The 25930-nt window shown below is 44.4% G+C and overlaps 2 protein-coding genes across 4 annotated transcripts in view; one reads left to right on the forward strand and one right to left on the reverse strand.

Annotated features, from left to right (window-relative positions):
* DOCK1 (dedicator of cytokinesis 1) overlaps nt 1–25930 on the reverse strand; it is a 262795-nt gene that overhangs the window by 140637 nt on the left and 96228 nt on the right. The gene's annotated exons all lie outside the window — the stretch shown is intronic.
* Nucleotides 1–25930, forward strand: part of INSYN2A (inhibitory synaptic factor 2A) — a 38692-nt gene that overhangs the window by 680 nt on the left and 12082 nt on the right. Inside the window, exon 2 of one of the 2 annotated variants that reach the window (XM_065746468.1) lies at nt 10915–12022. In XM_065746468.1, coding sequence (XP_065602540.1) covers nt 10920–12022 — 1103 coding nt within the window. In that variant the 5' untranslated portion in view covers nt 10915–10919. Of the gene's footprint in view, nt 1–10857; nt 12023–25930 lie in introns of those variants that run through there. The other variant, XM_065746467.1, reaches the window with a different exon arrangement.

Consider the following 25930-nt stretch of genomic DNA (forward strand, 5'->3'; position numbering starts at 1 on the left):
CTTGGGGGGCTCAGCTGCTGCGGGCAGCACCGGGGAGGGTTTTGCACATGAGGTCTGCGGTCGGGAAGTTCGCACGGAGCTGGTTTTCCCACCCCCGAGCGGCGTTGTTTTGTTGTTTTGTTCTGTTTTTCCTATGAGACGTTGGAAAGTAGTGAGAAAAGACAGAACGGGTCGTGCCTCATAGGGAGAGATTGACCCCTCGAGATTTATCCCTCTGCTTCAGGGTTCGGTGGCGACCGCTGCCCGTAGTTGCAGCCATGTATATATATATATATGTATCGTATCAAGGTTAAAATCTCGCTGCTGGATGAACAACTCCTCACTGAAATCACATGGCTGTCACCATCCGAGCCGTGCGCTGCACTGAATGCAACACCAAAACCAAACACCTCCAGGGGAAACAACCGGCGAGGAGGAGCAGGAGCACATCCCCCTCGAAGAGGCCGAGGGGTGTCCTACCACCTCTTCCCTACACCAGTTCTGTTCCAGTTGCAAGCTGAAAGCTGCACTGTGTTCTGGCAGCTCCCGTGGGGGTCCGTCAGAGCTCAGAGTGACTCTTTGTCACCCACAGCCTCGCTCCATCCTGTGGACGTGCATGATGCGCGCTGCTCCCGGTGAACGGCTGTGAAATTAAACGGCTGCCCTGGAGTTTAAGGTGCTGTTGCACTGCGTTCCAAGCACACTGCTGCTCAGGATGAGCTCGCTGGAGAAGGCTGACACTGAATAAGCTTTTTTTGTTATTTTGGTAAGGACGTCGCGATGCCCTTGATGGGGAGATGTGTTCTTTAGGGCTCCGTCGTTGTTAACGCTGTATGTATTTTAAGGGGATGCTCAAAACATTTGTAGTCTTGAGTGAGAGCAGTGCCTCTGCCCAGCCTGCCTGCACGGACACCAAACCAGACGGCAGCAGGGAGCAGCACTGGGGCTCAGTTACTGAGGGACAGCACTGCACCCTTCCCACCCATGAAGCTCACGAACAAGCAGCTCCTGAGATCGCTGCTGCCTTTCTTTCCCAGTTAACTATTTCCCCGTCGGGGGTCTTTTTGGTACGACAGACACACGTGATAAATTCGGAGGCAGAAGAGCAGCTAAGTTCGTGCAGTGGGATGTGTAAGAAGGAGAGAGGAGCTGAGAGCTGCACGAGCAGCAGCACGGCGTGCACGCTGGTCCTGCTGTGCACTGCCAGGGACTGAACACTGCCGGTCACCGCAGCACTGCTGCTGGAGACCCAGACGTGGGGCACGTCCCAACCACACAGGGAGATGAGAACGTTTTGTTCAGCCTGTGCTGGGGAATTTCAGAGCAGCCAAACAGTGCTGGGAAACGCCAGCTCTGTGCTGTGGGAGTGAAAGCTGGGGAAGCCTATCAGCTTTTGCCTGTGCTGTGTGTAAGGACAGCTCTGCAAAGCACCGGAGCCGTGTATCGGTCAGCTGGGCAGGGAGAACTTAGGATGGGCAGTCACAAAACTCACAGTGCTCCAGGTCAATCTGGAATGTTGGAGAGCAGAGTCACAAAGCTTGCTTAAATCAGATACTGAAGAGGTACTGCTTTCTGCCTCGTGACAGCCACTATTTGGAGAGCTGTTTCTGAGTAGTTCCACTTGTTTGCAGACTTGCAATGCCCTCTGCCCTTATGAAGTCACCCGCTTTCAAGTTATGCACAGGAACTGCAGTCTCCTAGACAGAGATACAGGTTGTAGCAGTAACAACGCAGTGTTGCATCAGCTGCTTTTGATGTCCTCCTCTTTACCTGTTTTTCTCATTCAGTGGCAAAAAGGCACGCACTGATTTTAGTGTAGCAGTAACTATTGCAGCCAAATCCACGATTTAAATGCAGAAACATAGAGAGGAATAAGGACCACTGTCACTGTCTGAGCAACACAGGATGAACGTAAAAGCCGTGGCTCTGGAGGACTCTAGGTCCTGCAGCACCTGGATGCAGATCTGAACTTTAAGTGCGAGAGGAGATTCTTGTCCTTACGGGGAGGTGCTGAAGTCCCACCACAAGCCCAGATCCCAGATCTGGGATGCCCATGGGGAAGAGGTGCAAGTGGCTCCTGTTATTTCTGCCCACCCGCTATACATTTGTTACAAAATTAAACCGTTTTACGAGCAAAAGTGAAGGAAGGTGAGCCTGTGTGGCTTGGGGAGAGGAAGAGTCAGCAGCTAACGAGAAGCAGAGCACAGCGGCCACCAAAGCACAGCAGCGAGCACTCACACCTGAGCTGCTCTTGCATGTGAATGAGTCCGTGAGGTCAGAGCTACACAACCCAACCAAGCCCCTCACGTTTGAACCATGGTGTGCCTTAACAAATACCAAAAGAGGAGCCTCCATCCTGCTTAACATAAAACCATGTAAGCAGGTTTGCAGTTTCAGGACTGCCCTGTAAAGTTAGAATGTGGAAAGCGGTTTGGGGCTTGTTAGCTTCTGCTCTCCTTGGGAAAAGGAGGAAGAAGAGAGAATTCAATCAAATCAATAGCATTTGTGATTTGTATGTAAATAAGAAACATCTCCAGCGAGCCCAATCTCTCCTTCAGATCATTAGGAACTGTTATTCGTGCCCATTTTGTTGTTACATTCATTATTCTTTTCTGCAAATACAATCAGAAATGAAGAGAGAGCCACAAGTAAAGACATTTAAGTTGTGGATCAGTTGAGTGCATTTTTGTGTATCAAGGCCATCAGAAAATAAAACACCATGCTATCTCTGAGGAGCTGATGAAGGAACAGACAAAACAGCCCAATGCTGAAGAGAATTGTTCAGCAAAGAAATAATGCTTGAACTGCCTGTTAGCACCGAGAACGCTGATCCCTTGGATAGGATGGGCCTCAGTTGCTCCATTCAAGGTGAAGCTGTGTCTTTTAGCAGTCCTAGCTGCGCAAGTTGGCGAGAAAAATGTGTTATATCCTCGCATTCACACTTTGTGTGAGTATAAAAACACACAAAGCCACGATAAAAATGATGCAAATTATCTGACTAGGAGGCAATCCTGGTGCCTGGAGCGTTATTCAGGCAATTCCGATTAATAATAGGGGACTTCACAGCCGCAATCCTACAGTTTCAGATAAGCAGAGTATATAGCTCAAACTGACAAAGGGGCCATATAAATATCCCTAAGAGGATCTTTAATTATTATTTTAATGCGCTTCCTAATTATCCATACCACAAATATCCCATCCTACAACACCAGAATGTTTTGAAAGCTCTTCCTCCACGTTGTCTCACAGGTTCATGAAGTCTGGAGGCAATTTACATCTCCACACCATCCACGCGTGCTCGCGTTGCTTTCCCCTTCATGCTCCATCCAGTTCTCCCCGTACTGAACCCAAACCAGCTTTTCTGGTGATCTGGAACACCTGTGCTGCCCATGAGCTCCCCTCTTTCCTCATTATTCATGTCTGAGGAGAATTCGAGACTTTGGGATTTGAGATTTTGGGCTGTTGCACTCAACGTTTGAATCCAGCACAACTTTTTGCCTTACCTCAGAGTTGAGCTCTTCCCTCAGGTTATTTCAGAAACATTGTGGAGCTTTCAGGAAAGAAAATTTACACAATACAGCAATTAAGTATCGCTCTTCAGGTAGCCAGTGTTCATTTTCCTACCATCCTTTCCTGCTGCAGAACCCTGACTGATTTGTGCCCCTCTCTGCTCTCCCACCATCAGCACGCTCAGCTCTAACTGCATGCTGGCAATTTACAGCTACAGCAGAGCCGGAACCAGAACCTGCCTGAAACTAAAAGCAGCTTGCAAGTGTCCTCCTTGAGAAGGTGAAAATTACATGGCATGTATTTCCCAGTGACAGCACTGGAGTGCAAGTACAAATCTGCTAGACTGATGTTATTCATCAATTAATACCCTGCTAAAGACGTCAGGCTCTAGCCCTAAATGACCCGACCACATCCTCCAGCACCACTTCACACCTTCCTTACGCTTGTCTGCGTGTAACCATAATCCAACCAGAAATTTCTGACAGTGTTGTGATGCCTTGCAACCGCTGACCCCTGTCTGTCATCTCCCATTCGTGGCAGGCTGGAGCGCAGCCTACACAACTGATTTTCCATGCAGTGAGGTTCCCATCGCGTGGCACCCAACCCTAATCCTGCAGAAGGGAGGACGTAAGGCTCAAGTACAGAGCTGGAATCTGCTTCTCTCTTTCCGTCTTTATCTACCCAGCAACGTTTGAAAAGCTAGCATGAGAAAGAAGACAAACTGCATTTGGTGTCGATGCTTGCAGCCAAGGCGCTCCCAGTGCCTGGGACTCAGGTGGCTCTCTGTGGAGGTCTGACCATTCAGCAAACCCGTGGGCTGAAGCTGAGGAGCAGAACTGCTTTTTCCTGTCATCATTTGATGCATTTATTTTTTTTCCCTCTGAACACCCACAAAAACTACTGCTGTTTACTGAGAACAATTAAAGGTTTGTATTAAACGATAACGCAGATAAGGAACTGTCCTTAAGTTCCTATTTTAACAGCTTGCTGCTTAAATTATTTAACAGAAACTGCCACAGGAATGAAAAAGCCTTGCAGTGAGAGCACACTGGCTTTTGGACTCCTGGAAGACAGTACAGTATAAGCAGAACTATTTGCAATTCTCCTAGCAACACATCCTCAGCAACATCCTTGTACTACGAATATCAGCTGTACCGCTGAAAGAGTCACACAGATTTACATGGCAAAATAATGCTAATAAACCTTCGCTCAGATTTTTATAGTAGCAATAGCTGCATAATACATAGAGTAAAATAAGCATAATTCTTGTAATAGTACTGTTATTTTTTCCAGTACAGTAAATTCTAGTAAATGTTTGATAATATAACGACTCTGAATGCTGTGAACTGACAGGGAATATCTTTTGGCATTGAATTTGTTCCAATATGAAGTAAATAGTTATTAACTAAGGCCACACGGGTCTGTGTTATGTAAGTGCAGGTCTCCTATTGGCATTAATATTCATTGCACAGACATCTTAGGGGAAAATCCTGTCCGTCTTATTGTACAGAATTTAATCACCATGGACGGATAACTCGACCTTATGCACGTAACAATATAGGAAGCATCAAAAAGTAAGAATTATTAATAAACTGTCCTCAGAACTCACAGCAGACATCAACACTGTAGAACCAGTTTTGTGCATTCAGAGAAACTGCTTGGTCAGGAGATTTTAAATAGTTTATCCTGCAGTATGTAACTTCTCTATCTGAAATTCCACATGCTTCTCATATCATATATTTCATTTGTAGCCACTTAGCTGTAAAAGTAGAGCTCACAAAGCATTTAAAGGCATTTACAGTCCATTTCAGCCATTAGGTAGGATATTATTTTTCTACGGCATTCGTACAGAGCCTACCAATGGGTGGGAGAAAAAAAGGAAAAGCAAACGCCACGTGATCCTACTTAGTCCAAAGGAAGACTTTCAAGGCAATTTAGGAAGCCATCACATGTCATCACTGAAACGGGATGATCGATGGATAGAGGAGTTCAGTTGGAACAGACCTTCAGAGATCATCGAGTCCAACTGCCTGCTCGTTTCTGGAAGCGGTGCTGACAACCCCACAACGCTACCAAACGTTATTTCCAAGCACAGCAATCCCAAGCTGGCTCTTGCAAGAGAGCACAGCCAAAAAGATAATTCATCCATTTGATTCAGTGGAGTTTCAGCTCTGTTTCAGTAGAACCTGCAGATTTAGAAACTAAGGTTTCTCTTTTGGCATACAGCAGTAACATGGGTAGACAATCTCAGAGCATCTCCAGAGCACAGAGTGAAAGACCCTGAGTTAAGCAATTAGTAGTAATGCTCTGTAATTCATTGAAGTGGTACAAAACTTCTCCAAACAGGAAGATGATAAGGCTACGGCAATCTGCCCTCGATAAAACACGGAGTATATGAAAGCAGCAATAAGAATGAATTCAGTACTGGGCAATGACTAAGGAAGTTCAAGAGAGAAAATGCAAGTTCAGTGCTGGAGGGTTTCAGAACAGAGTTTAAAAAAAATATTAGTTTGACATTTACCAGCACTGCTAACTCTATTATTCTACATGAACAGTTCTGATAAAAGGAAGACAGACTGCTCTAGCACGTCAGTTTTGTATGTCATAAGGCATGGTGTTTTTTTCCCTAATAGCCATCAGTACTTTTTAAATCCCAAAAATAGGTCAGGCCTTAAATGTATCCGGAAGTCATATTTCATCCTCATACCTGTGTGTTAAGCCTCTGTAAAATGTGTCACGTGGAAAAAGTTTCTGCAAACAACTACTAATTGATAAATGGCTGAGATCAGTAATATTTCAATACATTTCTCCTTTGTCAGTCCAGTTTTGCTTACTGGACTGTAGTCATTAACATTCAGGTCGCTGGCATATTACTTTTGAAGTTTGTATCCTAGCAGCATGGGTGATGAATCTAATGATTGGATTCTTTTTTTAAAAGAGTGAAAATGCCCCTAAAAAAGGTGACAGCCGTGATGTCTGAAAGTGGTAGAAACAAAAACACAACATCAGAAGCAGCCTATTAAACTCAACATAACCAAAACTGTTCTGATGACATGTACAGTACCTTGCTACCACTGTTGTACACAGTGGTACATTGAGAATCTACCAAGAAAGCAGGCTTCTGTTTTGTACTAGAGTTGTAAGAAGACAATCCAAGTTTTTTTCTAACGTTTGTTGTCATGATGGGTTAGATTAGAGATGACGTATATACTTAAAACTCATGAAATAATTTTTGAAAAACAGCTAAGTGTGATTACACTTTATGATGATATCTAGATAACGGTATGCAGGGCAGGATCTCTCTCATGAGGAAGTACAGCCTTCAGAAGCCTGAACAAGTTGCATATCAGAGATGACGTTTCCTATACACAGTAAAGTCCAATCACTTGCAATCCCTTGCACTATTTTTTCTTTAAGCTATTAAATGCATCCACCACAGAAACCTTCGTGCTTTTCCTATGTGCACAGAAGTTTACAGTTGCATCTCCAGTGCCTTCATGGGGCCTGAAAACACACAGACTGGCATCTCTGCCTGTCAGCTACATTTGGAAACTGGGAAGTGTAAGTCCACGCTGTTTATTAATACATTTGCATTTGGAATAGATTTCAGTGTCATCAAACTGATAGAAATCAAAATTAAATTGCAAAGTAAGTTACTAATCTCCTTTATTAAAAAAAAAAATCTATTTGGAAATTCAATTCACTGTATAGAACAGTGACTATGAAGTCTTTTGGATTAAGAGTGGGGGTCCTGTGAAGGTGTACTTATGTACCTAAACGTGACCTCCTGACATGCATTTGACCAGGACTGCTGGGAACCCACTGCATCATATAAGTTGAGGAGGAAATCTAGGCAGTATTTCTGAATGAAGGGTAGAAAGGGAGGCATTTATTTAACTGAATAAAGAACATGGTTTTTGTGAAGGTTTTGTACTTACTCAAGGCTTCTCTGTGTATCGCTTTACCATTATCCTTTAATAGTTTACTTCCATCTTCAAACATAAGAGAGCCCTGCTTAGGTGTAATCAACCAGGAGTTTATAAACAAATCCAGGCTAAAAACTGAAAAATAATCTCTGTGATTATTAAATGCTTTGCTTTGCAAATCATGCCACGCAATCAGGGTTTGTTTGTTACAGATACACGTGTGGAGGAAAGGAAACAAATGATAATGAGATTTCCTTTTCCCATTTAGGTGCAGGCTGTGCCTATGGCTGTTCCCTGTGAAAACCAACATGAATTCTGGTACTATGTTTAGAGGAAAGAAGGTAGACCTCCAGCACTGTGTGATCTCAAATACAAGTGGGATGGTTAAACGCAGCTCCCAGAAGAGTACACTGTGTTGTCTAAGGAAACCAAAATTGAAGCCAGTACCTTGCCCAAAACATACATGAAACCATGCAGAAAAAGTATTATAGAAACTTTTCTGTGTTGAATATTCAACTCAAAATCAGCTCTTTGCTCAGTCATTCTGCTTTCAAACGTGCACAACCAGTTCACCTTGGAGACGCAGAACTGAGTGAAAATGTAGTTGTTTTGGTTGCTGTAACTCTTAGTCAGACATTGATGGAATTATTAGCCCAAGATACTAGAGCTCTGGATGAGCTGTATCAATCAGCCCCGTGCTACTGAGAAAGAGAAGCAAGCATTTTTGAAGAATCAATTATTAGCTGTTAGAGACATGCTTAAAATGAACTGCAGCACCAACACAGAGCCCTGTTTATCTGTGCTGTGGAGTATCACCAGACTCCTGGCTTTGTCTGGGCTACAGACTCCATTAATTCTGCATGTTAAGTCACTCCAAACAGACCCAGGGATCTGCTGTTCGCCAAGATTAAGGGGTAATGCAGTGTCCCAAATTATCTGAAAATGGAGACACAGTTTAGATGGGTACTAATAAAATACCGAGTCAGCGCTTTACAATCAATTGTGTGTTATTTTACAGTAGGATCCGCCAGCAAAGTGCCAGCAAACCCACTACTCCAGGAATGCTGATTACTTTAAGGTATCTTAAGAGATGTCTGCTGTAAGTGGCTGCTAGATCTAACAATCAATTTTGTAAGCTTTTTTTATGGGTAAAAACGTGTCCTCTTTTCAGACATCATTCCCGTACTTCACATGGATTTCAATTTCACATCTTTCTCCTACATCATTTCCTATTTTGTAACAGTGCAGAAAGTCACTTTAGCAGATTGGAAAACTACTGGATACGATGGTTATTGCATTACTGCATGCATTTTGGGAGCAAATTCATTGATTTACCAGATCTAGGAGACTTACAGAGGACTTCCTTCCAACCGCTCTATGTTTATGACATTGAAGAGTTTTTGTTTTAACACTAGCAAAATGGCAAGCTGATGTCTGTACGGGTTTATATCTCATTAAGCACTTCAATACTCAGTACAGAATTCTAAACTCCCACCTTTAGATAGATAGATGGACCTATTTCTGCCATCACTACCTTTGGAAGACATGAACCAAAGGGATTCTGTACACAGAGTGTGTGTCAAATAAGGGTGTGACTTCAAACATTACTATAGTAAAGTCTGCAAATATTAATATAATAAAAAGAGACTCCCAGACAGCCAGTGTTGGATGTTAACATGCTACATACAGCACAACTGTGTGCTTTCTTAGAGTTTAAGCTGGAACTAATGTTACTATGTAGTCCACTTTTTTTCCTGCAAAAACGTCTCCATCTGTAAATCATTTATTACAGGCATGGGGATAGCTGATCTTCTGCTCAGATACAACAGCACAAAGTAAGAGATCACTGTGACACTACGTTCAGCTTCAGTTTTATCTTCAGGCCTCCCTCCAGCACTTCCATTTTCCAGTCTCTTATCCCATAACAAGAAGGGCTTGGTCATGCTGGTATCGTGTACTACGCTTACACACACGGACGTATTTGGTTTGAAAACTCACACAGCAATCTATGATCCCATTATTTGAATGGCTGTGTTCTGAATTTTCTTCCTTTTCGTTCTCTTTAAGGACTTCCTTCTGCCTCACGCGGATTCAAACAGAAACGTGCCCTTCTAAAAGGAGCACTTCTCAGTCACTGCTACCTGAATGTGACAAATTAGGTAGAAAAAGGCAAACCACGCAGAACACCTCTTACTTGTTTGCAAATGGCACGAACTGGGGAAGTAAAATAATGATAAAAATTTAATGACATGTTTGCAGGAGACTTTTGCAGGCAATTAGATAACCCATACATCCAGCCTTGCAGAATGCAGGTTGTCTGCCGTGCATTCTTGAGTGACTTAGGAACTCCTAGGGTTACAACTACTTAAAAACAAACAACCAGAAACCACCAGCATTCAATTTACCATTGAAAATGGCCTCTCTATTATGTTTTATTAAATTAAAACAAATATAGCCTAGTCGTAGGGATTCACTCGAGAGCTTATTTTGCAAAGCATACTCCCACTGTGGCAATTAACTCCTTCAAGTTTCAGATTTTTTATTAAATAGAAGAATTTTAATCAGAAGTGTATTTCGGATACCATACCTGAAAGTCCCTATACTCATTTTATATTTTAGTCGGAGTCCCTCTGAAGGTACATCAGTGTTGAAACCGGAGATAACGTGCAGAATACTTGGATTAAGTGAGAATTTGCTAATTCAGTAAATCCCAGCATTAGGGAGAAATTTGTGCAATAGGAGACTAAAAATGACAACTTCAAATGAAGTGTAAAAATGAGGTCTTAACCATCCAGTTACTACAGATCCCACATGATCTGCGCGGAGATAGAGCTGTTGGGTTTGGTTTTTTCTTGCTCTGTGCTGCGTTAAGCAGTTGACATCTTTTCATCCTTGAGGAGGTGCTCATATTTCAATAGAAGATTAAGTCATCGCTGTGACTCATCGCAGGGTTTTTTGTTGTGTTTTCTTTTCTCTTTCTCTTTTTTTTTTTTTTTTTAGTGCTTTAGGATCTTTGGGGATAAGAAGCTCTGTTATAAAGGTATATTAGTGCTTCTGGTTAAAGCGTTTTGCATTTGAAGCAGAATTAATTTACACACCGCTGACTTCTTCCTCAAACTTCATAAAGCTGACGCATGCGGCGGTACCAACCAGTTGCTGATGGTTCATCTACTCTGCAGGTTTAGCTATGAGTAGGCTTAACGAACTGTACTGAGAAGTTAAAGAACCCCCTTGCAAAGATGCAGTCGGTGTTACAGAGAGGAACCGAGAACAGCTCACTTTGTAAGCGAACGCAGTGTAAAAAACAATGCCAGCTTGACACCTCTAGCAAGTGGCCAACACCTAATGTGAAGATTGTGACCGAATTAAGGGAATGGAGCTAGAAGGTTGTGGGGGTGGTCACTGCAGTCAGGGCGCAGGGATTCAGCTCAAGTATTGCAAGCTTTGTCAGTAACTGTTGTAACGGAAAACTTTTCTTTCTGAACTGTTTTTAATGCAGGCATCATGGTGAGTAAGGAGCCCAGCAAATGCTTACTCACCACCTCGGAAAGCGAAGTTGAGCCTGCGGCTTCGCTCGCTTTGGAGATGAAATATGCACTGGATCCCAACCGGCAGATAAAGAAACGCAACAAAGCCCTGCAGGTGAGATTTAAGGATATCTGCGAGGCCCAGAACGAGCAGCGGGACAAGCAGCTCTCCACCACCCAGGATACGGACAAAAGAGAAGCCAAGCCCGTTTCCTACAAAACGGCGTATCGCAAGTACATGACGGTGCCTGCCCGGAGGTCCATCCCCAACGTCACCAAGAGCACAGGAGTTCAGACGTCCCCCGATCTCAAGAAGTGTTACCAGACCTTTCCTCTGGACCGCAAAAAAGGGAATATCATTAAAAGCGCCTCCGCCGTTGACACCTTTAAGAGTGAAAACAACGGCTTCCTGATAGATATTAAGGAGAAGGACAGCAGGAGCTCGGAGGAGGGCAGCCAGTGGGGCAAGAAGGCCGGCAGCCTGCACACGGCCGAGTTCATCTCCCACGTGGGCGAGCGGGCGAGCGCGGGGTCCGGTGCAGCCTGGAGCTGGCAGAGCGCTGAGCTGCACGGCTGCGGCCTCCTCAACGCTGCTGAACCCGGCAAGGGCAAGCCGGGAACCGAGGAGCCATCCCAACCCCTCCACGGGAGGGTGTTTAAGACAGAAGTGGCCACCGTGTACCTGCCAGCAGGCGGCACGGACGCCTCACAGCCCGAGCCGGACTGGTCGCTGTGCCCGGCGGGCGAGGAGGACAAAAAGAGGACCGTGCACCTGAATGGCGTGCAGGCGCGGGCGGGAGACGCGGCCGCCTGCCTGTCACAGGCGCAGTGCCGGGCAAGCGAATGTAGCGAGCGGGGCCTGCAGCTGAACGCGGCGCCCATGGAGGCTGCGCAGCCCTGCCAGGCCGCCGTCGCCCTGAGCGGCGAGGAGTGCCAACAAATCGTGCCTCACACGGAAGTTGTGGACTTGAAAGCGCAGCTTCAGATGATGGAAAATCTCATCAGCTCGAGTCAGGAAACCATCAAGGTGTTGTTGGGTGTTATACAGGAGCTAGAGAAAGGAGAAGCTCACAGAGAAGGGTGAGTGCAAACTGGTTTTAAGCGCCTTCTTCTCTAAGTGCTGTGGTGGATTTTGCTCATGTCTGTTCCTGTCAGCCCGTCCTAAGCCGGGCTTTATGGCAGTGCTTTACAGCAGCTGCCTGACACGGCATGAGGAGCAGGAGCGGGAATCCTCGCTGTGTGAGATCAGACACTGCTAACAGACAGGGAGAGCAGTATAACTCTCGATATAATCCCACTAATCAGTCGAGTTTGAATTCTGTTTGTTTTGCTTTTGCTTGCTGAAATGTTCAGGAACACAATGAGAACTTGGAGTATCAAGTTTCCTTTGTAGCATGTGTACTATTCTGTGCATGATAAACTCCTAAGGACAAAAGAAGTTCTGTTTACCCTTAACTTATGTACCTTCAGTCAACTCCAACTGCATCACAAGCGCTGCTCCTGCAGCACAGCAGAGCATGCCGTCCTTTCTGAGAGCTCCTGCGTTCTCTTAAACATTTTTCTGACTTAGTTGCTAACCCTTATTCAACAAATAGATTTTAAAACGTGTCTGCTTATGATTTATCACAAGAAATCTGGATTTTAAAATCAGAAACCAGTGGGTCTTGCTACTTAAGGCAGGATGTACTTGAATTTCAGTCAAAAACATACATCGTAGACTTGTAATGTAATGCTTCCTCTAGGAATGTGAAAATATCTGGTTAACCCTAAGATTTGAGAAAAACAGTCCTAGCTGCTGGACAACTTTGTCAACATCACCTGAGCATTTTTAGATGGTTCTAGAGCTCGTTGTAGTGTTCTGAAAATATTGAGTCAGTTCCTGGATCTCTGGGCTGGGAAGTTCAGCTGAGAGCAACACACAGATATTTGGTTTTGCATAGTTACCCTGAAAAACTACTCCCCTGACTTTATTAACTTACAGAAACTACACGGGGATCAGAAAGAAGTGATGGTCCCTGAGGTCCCTTCCACCCAAACCATTCTGTGTTTCTGTGACTCTATGGCATGACACTTGCCAAATCACAAGACACAGAAAAATGTCTCTTGGTCCTAACTGATAAATCTGACCATTCTGAACCCTGCGAGTGTGCAACATACACGCCTTCCACAAACTGACCTGCTGTAAATAAGTGTTCCCTCCATACACTTACATGTCATTTTTTTGTTTTCCCAATGATAATAAAGCAGCATGTCCCACAAATAATTATTTTTAATGGCCCTCACATGAGCTGACCCATTTCACGTACCCAGCATTAGAAAGGCATCCATGCTGTCAGCACAAAAGAGGTCTTGCTCAAACTAAACTCATATCTCCAGATAATCCCTCTGAAGCTGCTAACCAGACAAAGCTGTAGGCTGTATTAGCCCTAAAACAGTGGGACTACCCGTGAATCCCAGTTCTTCCCAATACAGTGCTGCCTCTTACATACAGATTGCAGTGTAAGAATCTGTAAGGCTGCATTATATCTGATCAGAAATCCTATTTAGTAGCAGTCCTTTACTTTTTCCCCATAGGTTACTTGGCAATGGTGAAATGGTTTTTTCCCACCACCCAAAGATACATCACGTTTTGAACTCATTTCAATCACGTTCTGGTGTGTGGAAGAGGCAATTAAGATGTTTTACTTCTTTGATGTTAACTGCAAAATCATAACCAGTGGCAGTTACACCGGCAGTGGAGGTTAATTACAAAAACTGGAGGCAAAATATCTACAAATCAAAGTAAGCCTTCAGATGGAGGTTTGTTTTAAATACAAGAGCACTCAAATGTATTGCCTCAAAACTTAGCAAGAGCAGCAAAGGCTTCCAGCTCCCCCTGTGCATGCCCTAGGCTTCTCCCAGATGTGCCTCCTCCTGGCCAGACACAAAGGGTGTGGGGATGGTAAAGGAGGAAAGGAGAAAGATGCACAGTTGTACATTTTCTCCTGGTTTAGGAATCACTGTATTCTGGATTCAGTTAATTTTCTAACGCTTTGGGACATCTACAAGGAGATGCAAAAAGGAGTCCAGCACTATGCCTGGGCTGCTTCTGTTCTCCAGAGCTGAAAGAACCCTCTGTTCTCACACAAAGCACGAGTGCATTATTAACTCAAAGCGTATCTTTATCCTTATTTCCCTCAAATTAGGCAACCATTTCCATATAAGGGTACTCTGCCCTTTTTTCCAATAATTCTTGCCCATTACCACATTCACTTCTACAGCATTTTGCCACCAAGGCCAACTGCTGTGTATACACACCATCACATTATCTTCTCCATGTCAGGATGTTGACATTTGTTCCTTTAATAGCCCCTGACTCCTGTTAGGTCAGTTTGTAACAAGAAAATGAAAGAATTACTACTGCTTCATCTCTGCTTCCCTGGTAGACATATACAAGTCTGCCAGGAACTGAAACAAAAAACAGTGTTCTGTGTTGATGACACTCTGCTGGTTTTCTTATGTGTATTAAACACCTTACAACAGACAGCAAGAAACACAAATAATGCTCTGCTGTCAAAAAAAAAAATAGGAAAAGAAAAAAGGGAAAAAGATATGTATATATATTGTATATAGTTAACTCTCTTAATCAGATTTTTCTCCCTTCAAGAAAATCAGTGTTCTTTAAGTGCTGTTGTGCCATGGGACTAGTGCTCAGTAGATTCATTTTCACTAATATGCTGTAGGTCTTGAACTGCTATTACTGCAATTCATCACTAAATGAGTCTATGCCAGCAAAAGTGTATCAGCATCTCTGAAGATAGCAGTATCATCCTTTGGGTGAACATCATCCATGCATACTTTTCAAAATGTCAGGGCTACATTATCTGCAATTAGCAGCAACATACAGCACTCAACACTGCTGAAAATCAGCTGAAAGAACGGGAGGAGGAAAGGAACATGTTGTCTTAACACCTGATAAGAGGCAGAGGGCTCGTGCTGCCCAAACCTGATGCTTTGAGCATGCATCGTGTCCTTTCTCCTCTCTGACTGACGGTTACACTCCAATTTATTGGTCACAGAATGCAAAGTTGGGGCCATACAGCTCCTACCATCAGGTGCAGCATAATGTTGATGCATTAAATCTATCTGAACAGCATGGCACAGATCTGGAGACGAGTTAGAAATCATTATGGCTAGCTTGTGACAGCCACACACAGCCCAATCAAAGATGATTATTAAAACTGTACGTTTCTTGCATGCACCATTATTGAATTACATTTTGGCAAAACAGCCGTTCGGTCTTTCTATGTGGAAGGCTCAAAAACAACAGCAAAAATACATCACAGCCAAGGGCATTAAACAACCTTTGATTTAAGTCATGCATGAACAGAAGTAGCAGAGCTGCAGCTTCCATTCAGGCTTCCAGCTCCAGGTGGGGGGAAAAGTACTGACTATTACATGATGCACTGTGCAGCTCCGAGACCCAAAACAAGTTATTTGCTCTGATTTATGTTTGCTTTATCTTCCAGTAAACTGTTAGCAATCTGTAACAGCTATAGAGATGCCTGTATTCAGATACAGTGCATGCAGTTAAGCAAGCCAGAATGCTGCTCTGTTTAGCTGTATGGAGCCACACTAAGTCAAGGGGAGTGAAAACAAAATACAAGGCACTAATTTCAAAACTTGGCTGATGATGGTACTGCATATGAAATATGTAACAAGATAAGTATTCAGGAGATGAAAAGATAACTGAAAATGTCGCAGCTGGAGAACACCAATGACCTACCCCTTAAATCCTCACCGTGAGAAGGAACAGTAATCAAGGGCCTTCTCATTATGCTATAAATCAGTAATTTTAATAAACAAAGTACTCAATTTGCCATACAAAAATGAGCCACAGTGTTCTGACTCCACCAGGCCAAATGCTGCATATTAGACAAGAATTAAATGAACCTGTTTCAGCAATCATTTATATTCATTTGTTAGCACACAGTGGTTCAGGAATTTAAAGAGCTCTCAACAAACATGAAAGCAGCAGTCCCAGACAACACCAGCAGTTCAGAGAGCTCATCTGAAGAGGCTTTGAAAGAATATGGTCTCATGGACGGATTTGAAATGCCACTGCACTCCCAATGAATACAGGATATTTGGGTGTCCTATTATCATTTCCACTCAGCAGAGCAAAGCAAAACCGTGTATGTTTGCAAGGATGTAAAAGCAAAGAGGAGAGGAGAGCTTCATCCAGCGCATAAAAACAGCACCCTTACCCCAGCAGTTCTAACAAGCAATCACCCTCAGGATCACAAGAGCTGAACATAAACTTATCGTGACTCAAGAATGATGAGAAATGAAAGTCAGATAGCCAAAGCAATTATTGGCCAGTTTGTTTGCTGTTCTTCCTTCTCAGAGCTGCTCCAAGCACAGTGTGGCTATTCAGCTCAGGCAAAGGGGAGAGAGCAAATAAAGGCAGTAACAACCTCTGCTGTCTAACTCAATCCACCTACGCACACGCCAATACTCTTACAGGCGAGTTCTTTATTTCAGCTAAGGAGAACAGTAAGCTCAAAAAGCTTACAAATATACAACCTCTGCAAAGCACAGCCTTTGGAAGTAACGCTGGCTGCAGAAGTGATATGACATGGTTTTGTTTGGGTTTGGTTTTTTTTAACCTCTTCGGTTTCGTTTTGCTTTCTCCATTACAAACGTAGCACGGGTAAAGTTTAAGGAAACTGCTTCTAAGAGAAAGCCTGGAAATGGAGGAAAGCAATCTGTTGATAAGCTTCAAAGAAAGCAACAGCTGCCCTGCAAACAAAGATAGGGAAACCAGAAAGAATACAGCCAGCTCTGTCTGTGATGCACTAATTACATCACATTGTGTGCCATGTTAACGCAGCCAAGTTTTGGGACTCAAGAGCAGCAGTCCTTTGAACACAGAACTGTGATGAGTAGATGCCACTTCCCCTATAGATCTTCACATCCAGCTGTTCTGTCTGTCCACTGGAGCTGTCAGATCTGTTCTGGCTGACCATCTCCTAAATTTCCTTCCAGTGTCTTTAGCATAACTGCATTGGTCATATTTCAGAGTCCATAGAGCTGTTCTGAGCTAGATGGACCACAACACCTTGGAGATCGTAGCACTTCACCTTTCTATGGCAGAGACACAAAAGCTCTTCAGCATTTTCAGTAGTCAGGGAAAAGAAAAGCCAGATAAGTACCAGGACCCCACAGAAGTCCATTTTCCTGCTCTCACAGTAAGGAAGCTGGTGCTGCAGCTGTAGAGCAGCAGTGCAGCCTTCCCCAGCACAAACCAGGCAGAGCACTGTGCTGCATGCTGACACAGCTCACAGCTCGACTGCTCACGGGACAGATTTCCTTACAGGTCAAAGCTGCCTATTTCCTAGAGGAGACTTTCAGTGTCTGCTGCCAGCCCACACCACCATCCTTAAGCCCTCACACTTAAATTTTCTGTAACTCCGAATGAAAACAAATAGAAGACTGACCACCACAAGATCCAGTATCATTCAAGGAGTAACCTCATGTTATGCTTTCTGAATTAGATCACTGAAAACAATCTAGAGCTATATTTGCAAGGGCACGTGATGTGTATTTCACAGAACAGTACGACTGGATTTCAGAGACCTTCTGAACTTGACAGCACTCTTAGTTTGTATATGATTTTTTGGCAAGAGTTGGAACAAATTTCTTCTACTGCTCATAATCAGAGCTTCAGATCACATTGTCAAGGTGGATACAAAGCAAGAACAAACTATTCACAGTCATTCCAGGACACCTCCTGGACACTATGGATGCTCATGGAGTGCTGCATTAAGTAACCCAACCGAAACAGCTGCCTCTAGCAACTAAACATCCTTTATCAGAAATACAGCAACAAGAGATTTTCATCAAGCAAACGCTGATAACAAAAATGAATAGTTAGGATAGACATAAAACTGACAAAAATACGCAACAACCAACCCAAAGAAATACCTTTTTAACAGAGTAATTTAAACTTAACACTTATACTATTTCCTCCAGAAATGACAGTGGGAATGTTCGAGTTTCAGAACACATACATCATTTTGCTAAATGTACCAGCTGCTAGCTGCTCTTCCCAACTGTGCCTGTGCATTTCAAGCGTTCACAGAAGTGGTGTGATGTCTCTCTGGTTGCTGCTCACCCTGCTTTTAGAACAAGACGAAGCCTCGCTCACCACCTCACCTCCCCGTTTCAGTGGGGCTCTGCAGCTCTGAAGTTAATCACAGAATTGTAGGGGTTGGAAGGGACCTTCAGAGACCATCGAGTCCAACCCCCTGCCAAAGCAGCTCCCAGCCCAGGTTGCACAGCTCGGTGTCCAGGTGGGTCTGGAACATCTCCAGAAAAAGACTCACCTCCCTCGACCTGCTGGCCACGCTCTTCTGAATGCAGCCCAGGATCCCATTGTCCTTCTTCTCCACCAGGGCACACTGCTCATGGCCAACCTGTCATCCACCAGGACACCCAGCTCCCTCTCCTCAGAGCTCCTCTCCAGCAGCTCATCCCCAACCTGTACCAGTGCGTGCAGTTATTCCTCCCTAGCTGCAAGACTCCACGCTTGCTCTTGTCAAAAATGAGGTTCAAGGCCTTCCACCAAACGGCGATAGTGAGTGCCACCAAACAAACTTCCCAAGTCACATCTGGAACTACTGAAGCCTTACAATGAAGGATTTTTAAGAAGTGCAAGCAGACGAAGGTTCTTGCTAAATATATCCCTATGAATTTACTGCAGATCGTAAGGGAAGCTTTTCCAACTGTCACTGAGCTGTCCAAATCACGTACCTGCAAGGGGAGTTTTTCAGCTAAATTAGTCTTTAAAAGAGGATGTTATTTAGGTACTGAACTACCAGTTTTCACTTCACACAATTAGAATAATCCTTTAATAACAGCATTTTCAGTGTCAGTAGTATCAGAACACAGAGAGAGAGCAGTGAGCCACACATCTATCCAGTCATGTAAGAATGAGACAAAATGAGCTTTATCGTGTCACATTTGTCACTGCTGTCGGTTCTCCCAGAGATTAATCCCCAGATTTCTAATTGACACCCACTTGTGAGCCTTCATGCTTTACCCAGAGCTATGGTTATCTTTCATCCTGATTGGAGAAAAATGCATTCTGACTACAGGCAGTTCCTGTAGGAAGGTTTGCCCAAAGAGAGGTGCTTTATTCTTAAACTGTTGAGCCTCCTGGCTTCCCAAGTTCTGGAATTAAGAAATAAAAATGCAGTTCACTCTTAGGAGACCTGCCAGGTGTGTGTCCCTGCTGGCTTCCTCTTCAGTCACAACATCCCTGCCCGGTTCTGGGCTCACTCCTTAAGAAACTGTGGTATTACACTGTTTCCTGTCTTCTTGTGGCTTAGTCTTGCAGTTCAAAACTACAGAGAAATTTCAAAGATAGTTGAGTAAATAAATAAACTGTTCAAAAGATTCAATGCAGTCCAATCGGGCACCTATTCCCTGCAGCCATTACTAGGTTATTCTTCCCAATCACTGCACTATCTCTCCTTGTTATATGCAAACAATAGAAAATGAGCACTTCAGTAGTGAACTGGGGACAGATGAGAGGTTTTCTGCAGCTCACTGTGGTAGTTTGGTTTTGCCTTCCACTGAGCAGCAGGACAGGGCCTGGATGTGACAACTGAAGGAAAGCTGCTGTCCTACAGGACACTGAAACCCCTCTGCCCCCCCAGCTTTCTTAATTAATGGAACTGGTGCAGCAGGACGACAGAGGATTTTTTTTTACCATGTTACTTGTTGCACAAATAATCTAGAAGAGAACAGAGCACTGTATTGGGTATAGGACTTTTTTTTTTTCCCCTCTTGTTTATCCCTAAGGAGATGAAGGAAGATAGAAGCTGAGTGTGACATAATAATTCATCAGAAAGACCAAACTGCAGAGATGAGCAGAGGTATTCGACATGAACAAGGCAATTTACACCCCACAGCAGTTCAACCTGGCACGACTGGGGTCATTTCTTTGCTAAATGAGATTTGTTTACTTCGCCATCATCTGTATGAGCTCAGAGAGAATTTCTAGGGATGGGACCTTGCTGAGCACCTGTGCACAAAGCTCAAGCCAGTGCAGAACTGCTTCTCCATCGATTCTGCTGTGCTGCAGTGAAATCTGAAGCTGCTGTTATGTAGGGAACTGAAAAAGCCAGGAAGTACTGTGAACCTGCAAAGACTTACTCGAGTTAAAACAGAAAGAGTTCTGTGCTTCCACGGTCCTTCCTTGTGTTTTTCCCTCTCCTCAAGATCCCCCATCTTTCTCACAAGCACTACACGAACAGCAGCAACACCAGCCAGCCATTGTATTCTGCCTTTTTTTTTATGTTATATTGCTGTGTAATACGTAGAATTTGAAACAAGCTCTTTGGTTTGCATCCAGTACGGCTGGGAGCAGGGCTGTAAGCTGGCATCAGCTTGTATCTGTAATGCACACAAAATATTGGAGCTTGCACTGAAATCTCAGTCGGTTTGAATTCATGAAAAAATACCAGAGATTCATTCCTCGTATGCTCCCTCCTTTGTGGAAATACTGCATGTTAGTATCCTTCCTAATTTAAAACTCCGAGTCAAGCAAAATCTGAGGTGCTGTTTTAATGTGGTTATTCACTCATGGACATAACATTAGCTCCTACCTATGGAATTCCCTTTGCTCCCTTTGCTCCCAGTGGCCAAGTGGAGCCCGCTGGCATCAAGCCTGTGCCGTGGTGCTCTCTGCACGAGGGCTGATGAAGGGCTACAGCACAGGGAGCTCAGTGATCACCCCGCAGCAGGGATGAGTGATGGCACAAGCTATGGGCATGGAACAACGACAGCCAGGTCTGAGGCAAATCAGAGAGGGGAGATGCAGAGTGCAGGGGGCACAGGCACAGACTCAATGCTGTCAGTGATGCAGGGATGCACACCCAGTCACCTGTGGGAAGCGTTGGGCCAGACTGCCCGGCCAGCAGTGCTCAGCCCCAGCAAACAAACTCCCTCAACTATTATTAATGCAGAGATGACATTTCAATTATCCCTCTCATTCTTTGATGGCATGACAGTGGCACAGAGATATTCAAGAGAGATGCAAGACCTCAAGTGCTTCTGGTTCCTTGAAGATTTTCTGATTTCACTTGAAATAGCTTTAATTCTTTTGAATCTCAGGTGTTGGGCACTTTTATATTTTCAATATAGGCAACCTTGTTGAAATACATTCATTAAAAAAAGAAAAAAAAAAAAACAATAACAAAAAGCCAACTCTCCACTCCCTGACTAACCTGAGTATAATATAAAAATGTATTTACGGGGTGAAAGCACTTGAATTGCTGTCTTGGGATTTTGCCATACGCCCACAGTGCAAATACCTCAAAAAGAAAATTAGTCATCTGCTTCCAACTGTCAGGATCCAGTAAAAAACAACAAACTACTGTCTTGGAAACAGCCTAAAAATTTCACCATTCAGCTCCGGTACATTTCAAAGTACTTTCAGAGACCAAAGGAATAATTTGAGCCCTGTAACATCAAGACCTATATGTATAAAGAAAAAAAAAACAGTGGAAAATGACTCTGATATTTGACTACCACAGGATTCCCACTTTCATTCTCCAGCATCAGCTAAAAACAGCTATCAGAAATGACTTACTGAAATGAGGCCTCCCTGGAGCCTTCTCTTTGCAAGCCTGAACACCCCCAGCTCCTTTTTTTCGTAGTAGAGGTGCTCCAGCCCTCTGAGCATCTTCCTGGCTCTTCTGGACCTACTCCAACAGCTCCATGTGCTAGTGTTGGGTCGCTGGGGCTGGATGCAGTACTCCAGCTGCGGCCTCACGGAGGCAAAGCAGAGGGGACAGTCCCCTCCCTGCCCCGCTTGCCCCCCCTCTGCTGAGGCAGCCCAGGATACGTTTTGCCTTCCAGGCTGCAAGTGCACACTGATAGCTCATGTGTTGCAGATGTGCTGATGGTCCCCAGACCAGTTGGTGACAGCTTCGGACTGGGATGAGAATGTGTCACCGTGAAGGCAGATCCCAACCACAAGCCCACGTTGCTTGCTAAGCAAGGCACTGGAAGCACTGGGGGCACAGGATGGCTGCAGCCCTTTGGGGGACTCTGCATAGAGCTACAGGGAAAAGCTGGCCTTCACTCATACCCGTAGCACATCCAAACAAAATTAAACTCAACACAAATCTAGCCAACCTGACCCAGGGCACACTAAAGCATCTCTTCTTTCTAGCTGCTCTAAATATTCCAAGAGCTTTGCTGGTGATGCTAACCCCTACTCGGTCGCATCTGGACACATCTCCCAGCTGGGACACTGTCCCAGCAGGACGAGGCAGTGCATGGAAACAGGACACCATTCATACAAAGACTTTAGGAGAATGGTGGTCCACGCTTCCTCAGCTATCCAGAGCTGTCACTAAGAACAACTTCAAAGGCCCGCTGCCTTCCTATGGTAATTTGCTGCACTATATTTTAATGAAACAAAAAATAATAATCCTTGAAGTTTGTTTATCCTCCTTGTTGGCAGTAATACATAAAAGAGTGATGAGCATCAGTATCATCTAACGAGCGTACCCATCAGAGCATAAATGCACTCTGAAGCACAGCCACTTCTGTGACATCGTGCCGCTAAGTAACTCAATTAATGTGAAGTATTCCCTATGTCCCCGAGAACAATGGAAGATGTCCAGACACAACAGAGCTACCGTCACAAATTGTTGGGTGAGACTGTCTGTTTCTTCCTACCAGATGCTCAGGACGTGTGTGTCAGTGCTGTCTCACATCCTACCCACCCAACGGTGGAAGGAACCCAGGGCATACAGTTCCAAGCTCCCCTCTCTGAGCTCAGTGTAGCCTGTAATTTATAGCAGCAAAAGCTTACTCAAATGCAAAGATGGTTTTGATGTGTATTCTCAAAAGGTGCCTCGAGCAGGTGCCCAAATTCTGCATTTCACAGGGATTTAGGAGGTGTAATTCCCTTAGGCTCCTCTGAAAACTGCAGCCTATTATTAGTTTCTGCCAGTCCGTGTCAGCAAAATGGCTGCACTTCATTATAATATTTTAATACTTGGAAGTGTTAATTGAGGTTAAGTTCTGTTTCTGCCAAGAATGCTGTAAGAAATGCAATAAAATGAAAGCCTCCTGCATATAATACACACTGGAGATAACAACCACATGTGAAAAGCTGAGGATGGAGATCAGATACCCTCTGCAAGGTTACTCAGCTAATTAGATGCAGCCACAGCAGCACAACTAACCTACATCCACGCCTCCTTAAGTATCTGGACCGTGCAGCATCACGCAATGCATGAAGCTAACCAGGCCCACCTGCCCACACCCATAGAATGAAGCTTCAGGAATAACAACTTGGTGGTGGTGTATATGAAAAGGGGAAAATTGAGCTGTTCAGCATCCACAGTCCTTGCCAAGCTGCACGAGCACACCTCGGCGTCAGCAGTGGCACGCAGCTCAGCTCCAATCACAGAAAGGATAGAATCAGAAATCATGGGATGGCTCGGGTTGGAAGGGACCTCAAGGATCATTGAGGCCAAGTCTGGAGCCTGGCCACATGAGGTGCACAGCCTTCCTCTCCTGCCAATAGGGCACATCGACACAAGGACATCTCTGGGACAAGAATGTCCCTATGATTATTTGTTCAAATGGGTTTTCAAATGAATTAATGATCAATCACCGTGTGCCTACCGCTGTTCTGTTTCTCTTGCTATTTTTTCTATAAGAAAGGATGAAAAAAGGGAGAGACTAAAGTGAGTTGTGAAATGTTACACTTCTTACGCTTAAACCAATGCAGCAGTCCCAAAATGACAGCATTAAAACTGCACAATGAGCTGCAAGGCTGAACACTGAACGACTCTTTAAGTAAAGCACGTTGCCTGCGGGAGCTCCTGGCTCCCAGGCATCTCACTCAGTGCAGAGTGAAGGGCTTTGAGTCTAAAGCAGACCAAAGCCAACTTTCAGTTCTCTAAAAAGAAAACAAATGTTCCGTAGGAATCTTTATTTTGTGGGAAAACCTCATACTTTGCAAGCTTGAATAAATACCAAAAAATATCTGTGAGTTCACTAACGAAGAGGAAGTTGATTGGTCTGTAGCCTCAACTCTTCCAAACCGGAGCTTTGTCATTCACAACACTCCATCTCACGCAGCACATCCAGAACATCACTCTCCTCACTTTGAAAACCACACTGTGCTCACACACTGCTCCAGCACTTAACACTGAGGCCGACCACCTTCACCAGCTCTATTTTTCACTGTGCTTGCACTACAAATCCAGCCTCGTTGTACGAGATCTGCAAAAGCTCCATTCTCAATGTAAAATCTCTGCTGGCATGAGGTAGACGAATTCTGTGCAAGTGTTTCTGTAGATAATTACATAAAAACAAGTAAAAGTCCAAAGCCCTGGGGTAAAAACAACAGAATAATTTTATAAGCAGTTCAGATTATACGTAATTGAATTCATAGTGCAGTGGCACTTGTACAACACAGAACTGGTTGCAGAGCTATCAGGCTGCCTTACAGAAACCGAGTGCTGGGAGGCCAGGCAGGGACAGCTTCCCATGGAAGAAATCTAAGGCAATGGGAATTCAGGGAAGGCAGCATCACCATTGTGTGAAAGAAAACAATCTCTGAAAAAGCTGATCATATTCCATATGGAAAATGATACTTTAAGAGAGGTTTATCATGAATTACGTCAGAGTGGGAAAAAATCATCGTGCACAGTGTCGTCAGTGAATGGCAACGAGGCTCAAAGCAAGCAGAGCCAAACATGCCAGCTGAGAACGTGGGGCTTCAAAGTGATCATCCAAAAGTCAAATCACTTTTAATACGTATATCTAGGAATCATTTTTATCAGGTTGAGCCTGCTTCATACCATAAACTAACTGATGTTTTTACATACTTGAATGCCTGGGCTTACTGTGCATTTAAAGGTCAGCAAGTTCAAGAACCATGGAGATGTGGCACTATGGGACAAGCTCAGTGGGCATGCTGGGGGGGGTTGGAGTTCGACATGAGGATCTTATGAGGTCTTTTCCAAAATTCTGCTAAATAAGCAACTGGTTTACAAATGTTCAGTGAGTTCATGACAACCAGAATGCTACTGTTACAACAGGCACGGTGCTGCCAGTAACTGGTTAGTAAACATGGTCCCCCACCACATCCTTACCTCCAAATTGGAGAGTTATGAGGAGTGGGCTGGTACTTTTTAACATCTTTATCAAGGACATAAAGGATGGGATCGAGTGCATCCTCAGTGAGTTTGCTGATGACACCGAGCTGGGTGATGCAGTTGATACAGCAGAAGGAAGGGATGCCATCCAGAAAGACCTTGATAAACTTGAAAGGTGGGCCCTTCTAAACCTAATGAGGTTTAACGAATCTAAGTGCAACGTTTTTGCACTTGGCTCAGGGTAATCCCAGATATGTATACAGACTGGGAGAACAGCCCTGCTAAGAAGGACTTAGGGGTCTTGGTGGGTGAAAAACTTAACAACATGAGCCAGCAGGGTGTCCTGAGCTGCATCAGAATAGGGGTGGCCAGCAGGGACAGATTGTCCCTTTCTACTCTACCCTCATGAGGCCCCATCTGGAGTACTGCAACCAAGTGTGGGGCCCACAACACAGGAAGGATGCGGAGCTGTTGGAGAGACTCCAGAGGAGGGTGACAAAGATGATTCAAGGGCTGGAGCACCTCTCCTGTGAAGACAGACTGAAGAAGCCAGGTTTGTTCAGTCTGGAGAAGAGAAGGCTGAGGGCCCCATATGAGGCCTCATTATGACCTTTCAATATTTAAAGGGAGACTATAAACAGGGGGGAAATCAACTTCTTACACAAGCAGATAGTGACAGGAGAAGGGGGAACGGGTAGGAGGAAAGATTTAGATTAGATATCAGGGAAGGTTTTCATTGAGAGAGTGGTGAGGTGCTGGCAGAGGTTGACCAGAGAGGTTGTGACTGCCCCATCCCTGGAGGTGTTCAAGGGCC

The sequence above is a fragment of the Cyrtonyx montezumae genome, unplaced genomic scaffold (genome assembly GCF_038088225.1).
Source record: "Cyrtonyx montezumae isolate F1298 unplaced genomic scaffold, pur_monq_1.0 scaffold_4, whole genome shotgun sequence".
NCBI lineage: Eukaryota > Metazoa > Chordata > Aves > Galliformes > Odontophoridae > Cyrtonyx > Cyrtonyx montezumae.